The sequence below is a fragment of the Adiantum capillus-veneris genome, chromosome 21, assembly GCF_014529385.1.
Source record: "Adiantum capillus-veneris isolate H3 chromosome 21, ASM1452938v2, whole genome shotgun sequence".
Taxonomy (NCBI): Eukaryota; Viridiplantae; Streptophyta; class Polypodiopsida; order Polypodiales; family Pteridaceae; genus Adiantum; species Adiantum capillus-veneris.
In genome coordinates, this window is record NC_140951.1 from 11,946,440 (window position 1) to 11,957,500 (window position 11,061).

Below are 11,061 nucleotides of genomic sequence, written 5' to 3' on the forward strand. Positions count from 1 at the left end.
CTTGAAGAGATGGAACATCAAAAATTGGTCGATGATGTTACAAAGTTGATGATAAATTTTGTGAAGGACCTTAAAATTGCAAAATTTTTGACCCAGCCTCCTTTGACAAGGTGCACTCATAGGGGTAGCAAACCGCGGAGCCACCCCTCAAACCGGCGCTCAAACAACCTCCTACTCTGAGGATGTTTACAGAGCAAGAATTGAAAGAGGTGGTTGATGCACGGATTAGCCAGCTGTTTGACGCACATAACAAAGACAAAAGGCACGACAAAAAGCAGAAGAAAGGCACTGACTTCCCGGGTTATTTGGGTCATCAATCTACTTTTGCCTTGGAAAGAAAACAGAAGAAGCATGTGCAATTTGAAGGAGTACATAGTTCTTCTTCTTCTGATAGTTCTTCTAGCTCGTCTAACTCGAGCAAAGAAGATAAAAAAGGAAAAAGCAAAAACAAATGCAACACTTCAAAAAGAGCAAGAAAAAGGCAAAGAAGTCTAAATCTCACCCTGTTTTGGACAGTTCTACTAAGGACTCGTCTTCGAATAGTTTAGACTTCGACGATAGCAGATTTTATGCAAGGAAGAATAATTTTTATAAAGCCAACCAGTATTACTTTCTGGATGATAAAAGCAAGAAAATCGAAGAGTTTAAAGAAGGTGGACAATCAATTAAATTTGACACGTTTTTTTGGATTTCGAGATGCTTTGAAGGCTTTGGCCTTCATACAACAGTTTGACATAGCTTTCTTTGGAGGGCATTACTCAGAGCACTCCAAGATTTGGAGGGCTACCTCTTACTTCAAGGGAAATGCTCAAAATTGGTGGTCCACTCTTCTATTGAACAAGAAACCGCCACTTAGATGGCTGAAATTTAAAAGGCTTTTAATCTTTTCATGTCTCACTCGGGAGTACAAACACGACATACAAACTGCTTGGAACCATCTTTGGATGACCAAGAAAGATACATTGGATGCATATTGAGAGAGATTCTAGAGCTCTTTTCTATCAGCTTCTTTATTTAAGAAGATCTTGTTCAAAGAACAGATTGAGTGGTTTACTTTAGGACTTCCTACAGAGATCTAGGATCACTGCTTAGAACAAAAGTCAGATTCCATTCAGGAGAACTGATGAGTCATGTGAAACGGGGTTTTTTTATTCATTCAGGAAATTTGACCTATTCCACAGACAAAATCATGGTGCAAAGGACCGAACAAACTTCGAACAATGGAAGTAGAAAGAAGAAGAGAGGATCAGCTACATCAAAGAGGAAAAGTGTTTTGAATGCAGGGAAACTAGGCATATCTCCATGAAGTGCCCTAAAAAGGCACTCAAAGAACAGAATGAAGAAAGGCCAGAGAGTTCAAAAGCAGTTGAGGAACGTGGAAGAAAAGGCAGATGAAAGAAGAACCGGTACCACATTTCATGGGGCCCAAACCGAATCAAATGAATGAAAGTACAAAACTTCACCACTTTTAGGGCAAAATGAAAGATCAAGAAGGCCTCTTTTTTTTTCTTTAATGAAGGAGCTATGGCCAACTTCTTCTCACTTGAATTGGCGGCTCAATTTGAAATTACGCCCATAAGGCTGAGGCCACAGGCGAAGGTAGTTCCAGCGGCACCCAAACGGAATGTTGCCATTACACGGATCATTGGTAAATGTGTTCATGCCAGGGAGTATGTAGATTATCAGCCTAAAGCCAGAATTCGCCTAAAGTCAGGGAGTATGTAGCATCTCAGCCTAAAGTCAGAATTCGCATGGTGTAAATAATGCATATAGTGGAATGCCTATAATCTTTTGGGTCAAAAGTAGAGCTCTTGGAGATTTTTTTTTATAGAAAGTGCAGGAGTAGATGCCACGGGGAAGGAGTAGCATGAAGGCCAGCCACAGGTGCATTTTTTTGGGGGAAGGGCGTGGGACTCGGGGAGCTGTGTGGGATTTTTGACATGAAAAAGAGAAGATTCCAAAAAGGGGGTGGTGAACAGGAGAGGCCACGGGCTGCTACAGTATAAGGAGGGAGTGCCAGAGGAGTCACAGAGGTCGGCGCTCTCAATACAGTGCAGTAAAGTGGCAGCCATGTGGAGCATGAAAGGGGGGACTATCGTGTAGGAGTTTACTTCTATCCCGAATCCCAAGCTACGCAGGATCTCGTGGCTTGATACATGCGTGTGTGCTTGCATGTCTCACCCATTGAGGGAGTATGTACTCTGCACCTATTTCCTGGAGCCTATGTTGAATGAGAAGCTGCATTTGTTTTGAGGGTAGAGAGGGAGCTGCTATGTAAGCAACTACGGCAATTGAACTGGTTGTTTATTATAGGAATTGTATAAGCTGGCAAAAATGGGAAGTTAGTAGCACCGGTCCTATTGATAGATGCCATGGATAACCTGCAATAAGGAAAGAATTGTACTACACCTATATACTTGAAGGAGTTCTTAGCTTCCTCATTGCCCAACTTTATGGAGACTCCTTATAAGTTAAAGCACTTGGGCAAGGGCTTGAGTTGGTAGACCCATACAGTCTTTGTAGTGGTAGTTGCAAGTGTTTGAGTGGGTAGGTTTGTAATCCCGAACTGGCAGAGAGGCGAAGCTATAGAGGTGGTTTGCTCCGGCTTTCTCCTGGCATGTTTTTGGTGCCTGCCATGGAGGATCAAACTCTAGACCTTCAATTTACAATAATATGACAACTAGTAGGTTTTTCTCAGGTACTTATGGGGAAGACGACCAAGCATGGCTATCTATAGTCTGTGGAGTGGGATTTTGTTCACTTGGGCATTTTTGAGGATGATATGAAAGCGGATTATGCATTGCAAGGCCTAGAAGGTGATGCTGCTTATCTTCTTTCTATGCTAGCAAAAGAGGAGCAATGGAGTTGGCAATCCATGAAGCAAGCTCTCGTTTGGGCTTTTTATCAACTGCCAAAAGTCTTTGCAACCATTGAAGGTGGGATACAAGTAGCTAAATTATGGTATGAGCTCTAGCTCAGTTTTGGGAGGTATTGAAGACATCGGCGTCGCAGGTGGTCATGAGCTATGAGGAGAGTCAAAAGATGCATTGTATGTTACACATGAAGAGGCATCACTTATAATTTCTCGGAAGGTACGCACGAAAGTTTTTGTGAGAGTGCTTGTGATCTTCAGTTGCAACAAGAGGGAGGTCAAGAACTCGTCTTTTTTGAAGAATATGAATTATCAGAGCTTCAGAAGATTGGAGATGAAAGTGTGAGTGAGCACGTATTTCTAGTGGACATCTTCCATGTTGATGGAAGTGTTGATGTGGGACTTTTTTTCTTTGATGAGTTGCATGCATGAAGAGATTATTGGTGAGTTTTTGGACAGTCTACTTGAAGAGGATGACCCTCTTATACGGAAAGTAACAGTTCACAAGGTTATGAAGCAGTTAAGGACGCCTCAAATGTGTTTAAAGGCTTTGTTTGCCTCTTCACAGGAATGAATGTTATGAGGTATGTTTTGGACCATGAGGTTGCTTCTACTTATGCCAGTGATGTGGAAGGCTCTCTTGAGGTTCTGGAATGTGGGTTGGCCTCTGTTGGCACCCTTTCATGTTCTTATGTTGATGATTATGTAGAGGAAATTGTTATGAATGTCATACATGTTTTTCACATGGTTTATGAAAAATATTCCGATGCGAAGAATATGCCTGGTACACTCTCAAGGCTGGTTTTGGATCCTGTTGGACCTTGGTCTTTGCTTTGGGAAGTCAGGAGCTTTGCTTTTGATCCCGGTGGATTGTTATGATGAGACACCACTCTTGTACATACAATTTTTATTATTTGCTTTAGTAGGTGTTTGTGTTTTGCACTTTTGCCAGGCTTTGGGCTTCTACTTGCAGGTTATGTTTGACAGGGGCAGGGTGCTGAAGCTCTGGAATGTTACAAGCATATGCAACGCTAGGGTTTTCTCCAAACCTTTGTGAATGAAAGTAGTTAGTTGTTTCACTCTAGGAGAAAATAGTAGGCACTTCGCTCATACACATGAAAGATGAAGCTGTGCTCCTCCTTTTTTCGCTCAAATGGAATCTGAGGGGATCTTACCGGCTAGAATCACTTATGTGTTCATTATCAATGCCTGCAATTTCATGCAAGACTTGGCTCAGGGCATGTGTATGCATGCCCATATTATTGCAGCTGAATATGCTTCAGATGTGGTGGTGGAGAGTTCCTTGTTCACGTTTTATGGCAAGTGTGGCTTTGTTTGTAGTGTGGAGATAGTTTTTAGTCAAATATCAGTCCCAAATGTTGTTGCCTGGACTGTCCTTATTACTAGCTATGTCGGGCATGGTCATAGCAAAGAAGCATTGAGTTGTATGGATACCATGCAAGAAAAGGGCCTGCCTTACAAGGGTCTCATGTTCATATCTTGTTTGAAGCTAAGCTTCATTGGATCTCTGGGTAGAGGATAAGAGATACATGCTGAAATAGCCAAAGAGGGTTATGAATGTTGTTTTAGTCTTGGGAGTACTTTGGTAGATGTGTATGCCAAATGTGATTTACATATGGAGGCTAGGGAGGTGTTTGACAATGTAACAAATCGAGATGCTATTTCTTGGAACCCTCTCATTACTGCATATGCGGAACATGGGCTTGCAGTGGAAGCACTTGAGTGCTTGAAGGATATGAAATTGGAAGGATATGCTCCTTAGACACCTTGGATTTTATCTGGAACAGTTCGGGAAAATATCCTTATGAGATTTTATCTGGAACAGTTCGGGAAAATATCCTACTTGGAAAGCCATTCTTCCAATATCCTTATGAGAGTGTTCTCTCAGCCCGAGCTCTTGATAATGACGTGGAAAGGATGTCTGGCAAGGACCTGTGCCTGTTAGGAGAACAGGGTTTTATTCTTTCTAGTGGCCAAAGAAGCGGCATTGCTCTTGCCAGACCTATCTATCAAAATTGTGATATTTTTATTTTATTTTATGGCTACGAACTAAGTACTGTCATAGTATTCACATGCCTTTCTCTTTTCAACATGCTCATCTTTCCACTAATTTTTTTCCCATGGGTTATCAATGGACTAATAGAGGCAGTTGTCTCGTTGAAAAGGTTGACAATATTTTTATTGACTTATGAGACAAATTATGAAGGAACACAAAAGTTGGGATCAATAAATGATCTAGAGAGTACTCAGGTACCAAAAGACCAGGAGCATTTAGAAGAAAATGCTATAAGCATTCAAAATGCAAGATTTTCATGGGGCAATGGCCTTCAAGAAGTTCAAGAAATTCATCAATATTAGAGTCTTGAAAGGAGGCATAGTGTTGGTTTTGGCAAGTCCTCACGTCTTCAAGCCATGCTTGGGGAGATGAGGTAGTTGAAGGGACATTGAGTTTCGAAAGGGAGATATAGATATGCTCCATATGTTCTAGCATTGACTGGTTGCATGAAAGCTTGTGGCAGTGTGCAAAGAATAAGGAAGGGTCATGAGATACATACTAAATGCATTAAACATGAAATGGAAAGGGACGTTATTGTTGGTAGTGCTCTTGTGGATATGTATGCCAAGTGTGGCATGCTTGAAAAAGCAAAGGAGGCATATGATGAGATTCCAACAAGGGATACTTCCTCATGGAATGCACTAATTACTGGTTATGTAGATCAAGGACTCTGTGATCAAGCAGTTCACTATTTTAAACAGATTCAAGATAAGAACATTGCACCTAGTGTTGTTGTCAACTTTGTATGTATCTTAAAATCTTATGGCAATATACAAGCAATTGAAGCAGGGATTATTGCACAGGCATATAGTGCTAGCAACTACATTGGTTGACATGTATGCAAAGTGTGGGATACTGGCAAAGGCCCAAGAAGTTTTTGATGCGCTTCCAACATGGGATGTGAACTCTTGGACTGCTCTCCTAGGAGGATATACGCATCATGGCTTTGGAGATGAGGCTCTTTGTTGTCTTGAAAATTACCACAATTTGAGCTGCCCTATTGAGTGCTTGTTGGAAATGGGGAATTTCCATGTGTAGGTCTGTTTTATGAAGCTTTCATGTTGAATTGAAGACGGTTTCTGCCTTTAGGAAAAGGATAATTGAGCATTGGTGAGATGAGATGCAGTTACACTACTGCAGAGAGTGGATAATCTAGTAGTATGAAGGTTTGAGGGTGAAGTGAAGATGGTTTTTTGCATTAGAAGGGTCAAAAACACATGGGTGAGATGAAGTACACTTACATTACTGATTGCGTTTAGAGTTTGGCTTTAGTATTTGCTTGCTGGTCATTCTTAAGGATCAACATCAGACTCTGGCATGTTCAATTGTATACATTGATTGTTCTGCTTCTCAGATGCTTATAAAGTTTTTAAAATCTTGCCCAAATGCAAGGTTCATCCCTGGAATGCAATGATAGCAATCTCCTTACAGGGTGACTGTTCCAAGGATGATATGTCATATTTTCATGGCATGCTATTGGACAATGTCGCACCTGATAGCACTACATATGCCAGTTCATGCTCAAGCTTGTTCTGATAGCGTTCAGGTAGCTGAAGGAGAGCAAAGTGATTGGAATGCTCTAGTTTTCATAACCTACTGCTACTGAGAATGATTGCTCTGGCAGGCTAGGGGGGTTGGAAAGATATGCCAGGTGTTTTTTTGGCAGGAAATCCTTTGGTCTAGAATGCATCACTGCACAACAATGGGCATCTTCGCATTTTTGCGAGTTGTGTGAATATACTAACTAAAGTTGTTTTTTTCCTTGGATTGAGGTGCATGAAGATTGGGACAAGTTCCAGCATGCGATGTTGCTATTGAAGGGAACTGAAAGTCATGCATTTTTGTGGGGGAAGGGCGTGGGACACTCGGAGCTGTGTGGGATTTTTGACAAGAGAAAGAGAGAGTCCGAAGGGGGGGAGGGGGGGAGGGAGAGGCCACGGGCTGCTACAATATGAGGAGGGAGAGCTATAGGGGTGACAGAGGCCATCAATCTCAATACAATGCAGTAAAGTGGCAGCCATGTGGAGCATGAAAGGGGGGGCTATCGCGTAGGAGTTTACTTCTGTCCTCAATCCCAAGCTACGTAGGATCTCGTGGCTTCATACACGTGTGTGTGCTTGCATGCCTCATCATCAAGGGAGTATGTACTCTGCACCTATTTACCGGATCCTATGTTAAATGAGTCGCTGCATTTGTTTTGAGGGGAGAGAGGGATCTGTTGTGTAAACAACATACGGCAATTAAACTCGTTTCTTAAAAGGAATTGCATCAGTTGGAAAAAAATGGGAAGTTAGTAGTACGGGTCCTATTGCATTAGGAAATTTCGGAGGTCATTTGGAGGGCCTTCTAAGAAAATGTATTTTTTACACTCTCTCTCTAGAAAAAATGGCAAATAAAAGAGCTGGGTCTTTCATAGTAAAACTTCAAAAAGTGTACTTTAAGTAGATTCCTTACTCCTCTGAACATTCGTTCGTAGTGATTGAGGGATAATCCTCTTTTTAGTTGCATTGAATGAACAACGTCAATACGGAGGGAATGAGGCTAACATGGAGGGACGAATCCGCAGCCGCTATTCACTTTCCATTAAACCTGCACATTTGGCTAATGGCGCACTCCTCAAATGGCACAAATGTTACCCACAAACGAGCCAAATATCACCTTCACATTGATTTGGACAATGAGTACCAACCATTGATTAAGCGTAGTAAAACAAACACACATATACCTCCCACCTCCATAGACACGCTCAGAGCTCAAGGAGCTAAACACATAGATATCTGGACGAGAGGCTCTCTCTACCCTAAGAATCCAATAACTAATGCGTCTCCACCGTTTGTCAATCCTACAAGCTTATTGACCTTTGCTGGTGATGGAGAAAACGGCCTTCTGGGTTATTGTAAATCACTTACAAGAGAAGCTGGAACTTACAAGAGCATTCTCCAAGCTCAACAATGTGAGATTGTTCGCCTTTCACATTTACATTCTACAGATCAGGTTACCATTTTGCAACATAAAACAGAGGTACAAGAACTGAAAGGAAAGGTGCGAAGTTGTCAAATGAAGGACACCATCTTGGGTGGTCGTATCCGAAAGAAGAAATTGCGCAATCTTGAAACATTGCAGGTTGCATCAGGAGGTCTCAAGAAAAAAATCCGAGCATTAAGGTGATGCTTCTTGGTTGGCTACATTGTCTTAGTTAAGTAATCTCTTTGTTTTTTCTTGTTATGCATTGTTTTCATGTGCCTAAATAGTGTTAGTGAAGCAAATTTTCTGTTATTTACTTATGCATTGTCTTCATGTAGAGACTCAATCTATCCTGACAAGGAAAACATTGACCCCAAAGCCAATATAGGAAAGAGATTGAAGCCACTTATAAGTAGAAGCCTGGCAGCAGATATAGTACATGACAAGAAGTTTAAGGTTCTACAAAGAAATGTAGTGGACCGCTTTATTTCAGAGAACTCAGTGCCTGCAAAAGAGATACAAGGCACACTTGATTCACTTGGTGGAAGCAAAAGAGGATATTCGGCTATCCAAAAGTCTGTCTCATCCATCTTTGTTAGGAAGGGTATAAAATCCAAACTTCTACCATCAGCCTCAAGTGTTTGGAAAGAGAGGCTTCAGCTTAACGAGGCACAGGGAGACTATCTTGGACAGCCCTTTCATATTAAAGCAACTTACAGTGGCCATGGAGCGAACATGGCATATGATGAGTTCAACAATATTTTTATGGACCTGCGGATACTACAGAAGAGAATGGTGGAGTTTTACAACATCACATTTGAAGAGTCACGTGGACTATTACATTTTGTGTTAAAACTGGATGAGTGTGAGCTTGTTAAAGAGAAAAAGCTAGAGCGTGTTACTATTACTTTAATGAATAGAGCCCTCTCAAAGTGTCCCAGTGATGATCCTTTATATTTTAATGTTCAATCAGAATCTAACATATGGTGGCTTGGTGCGTTTGAGGTAAGCGATATTCTCAAGTAAGCTCAAATGTTCAGATCTACTTAAGTCTCATTTATTTTATGTTGCAGGTAAAGAAAGAAGATCATGAGATTCTATATTGGGTGTTCCATCGAACTAATATTCCGGAGCTGATTGATCGACAGACTAACCAGGGAGAGGTACTACGTCTAGATGGAAGGGGAGACTTTCAAGTTCAGTGACATCTTGCAGGTGACCTTAAAACATTAAAGTGCATGTATAATTGTGGAATGGGTGCAATGGCAAAGTCACCGTGTTTGTTCTGCATGGATCGTGCAAAGGTCATGGACCCAAAGTGGTGGAGAAAAGCTCCAACACGTCACATTGAGGATCCTGCTTTTCGACCAGTTTTGAAAATACCACTTGTGAATGTCCACATTTGTACAATGCATGCCCTTTGTAGAATTGTAGAGAAATTGGTCTACTTATACATCGGGTTTGCTTGGAAGATTAAGAACTCTGCAGAAGGACAAGTAGCCTTGCAGTGCTTAGAAATGGTACTGTCGGATATGGGGCTTCATGGTGGCAATGTGAAAATCCAGCGGGATGAAAAGAGATCAACTGCTGAGAAGGATGTCCCATGCAAACCATCCATCGGTGGGGTGAAGGCACGGAGGTTTTTATCTAAGCCCCAAGGTACAAGAGATCCAAAGCTAACAAAACATGGAAAAATATATAACACATCTTATGTTAGCAAGGTAGAGTATCAGAGATGGAAAAAGCTACATATTGCAGTCAAAGACCACGAACCAACTACTCGTAACGCGAAGGCTGAGGTTTGGCGATCAATAGACATCCTATTTTTGATGTGCGACAAAGATGACTGGTCACAAGGTGATATGAACAAGTTCAAGGAAAATCTCAACCTTCTGAAAAAATCATTCAAGACAGCATGGACAGACACCCAGATTACTCACTACATGGTATTATAATGTATTCTTTCTCTCTTATGTGCAAATATGTGACTGTAAAACATTCTAACTAATTTGTTTTCATATCCAGCACATCATCTTCAATCATTTGCCATATTTTATACAGAAGTATGGGAACCCGGCAATATGGAATACCCAAGGGATGGAAAAGTCTCATTACATGGCGAGAAATGCTTATTTCAGGCACACACGACATGGTGGCTCTCGAATCAAGGCTAACAGTTTGAGAGAACTATTTGAATGGTTCTATCGTAGAATCATTCATCGAATGCAGGCAAAAGAAGTCTTGGCAAATTCAGCAACAGCACAAGCCATCAGACATTTACAACAACAAAAAGCTAAAAGATCAATGGCATACAACAACTCCGGATCTCGTGAATGTCAACGAAGGTGGAGAGAGACAATGGTGTATGTGAATCACAAGTGGAGAAAGATACTCTGAGTGGATGACATTGTACAAAATTTATGTAATACATGATCTTATACAATTGGTACTTGAAGTGTATCAAGATTTTGCAGGTTCAATTTTGTTTTTTGGCACGTCACCCTTGTAACGAATCATGAGATGTTTGCCATACTCTAAAAGTTCATCTGGGTTTTGTCTACCAAGAGCTAGTGCCATTGCTGTGTAGGTGTAGTAATACGCTGCCCAACCACCTGTATAGCCTGGGCAGTAACCAAAACAATCTCTAGCAAACACTTTGTCCACAAGAATGACTTTATCTGCACTTTTGGGAAGCACCGGTCCACCCAAGAAGCGTGATAGTGTCTTGAATGTGTAAGTTGCTATTGAACCCTCTTGTGACATGGAATTGTGAAAAACTACTATCGGCGACTCGCAGAGCTTTGAAAGGTACTGTGCTAGGGCTGCATCCCTTCCTCGATACTCTCTTGTCCGGCGCCGAAGGAAGTCATCCTTGTCAGCAATCCAAGACTGCACATACAATGTCAGAAATGACACAAACAGAGAGAGAGAGAGAGAGAGAGAGAGAGAGAGAGAGAGAGAGAGAGAGAGAGAGAGAGAGTTACCATGAAGCTCTCATCCTGCAGAAAGAGGTTTTCTTGCCACAGGTCTACAGATGTAGTTGACCCCTAACCTGAATGGTTAAACCAATCCTCCACTTCTTTGTTACTTTTCGATGGTCTTAAGCTTTGTCTTATTGCTTGGAAGGTGGCTTCATCAGGTAGTGTCT

General features: G+C 41.5%; 1 protein-coding gene and 1 pseudogene across 1 annotated transcript; both read left to right on the top strand.

The window, feature by feature from the left end:
* The first annotated feature begins 3,762 nt into the window (after positions 1-3,762).
* LOC147430548 (pentatricopeptide repeat-containing protein At1g56690, mitochondrial-like) lies at positions 3,763-5,239 on the top strand. The gene has a single exon (XM_086493153.1). It carries the CDS (start codon positions 4,026-4,028, stop codon positions 4,413-4,415), a length of 390 nt encoding a protein of 129 aa, XP_086349279.1. The 5' UTR covers positions 3,763-4,025; the 3' UTR covers positions 4,416-5,239.
* Positions 5,240-5,390: 151 nt separating this feature from the next.
* On the top strand, positions 5,391-6,698 carry LOC147430549 (putative pentatricopeptide repeat-containing protein At3g23330; annotated as a pseudogene).
* Positions 6,699-11,061: the final 4,363 nt, after the last annotated feature.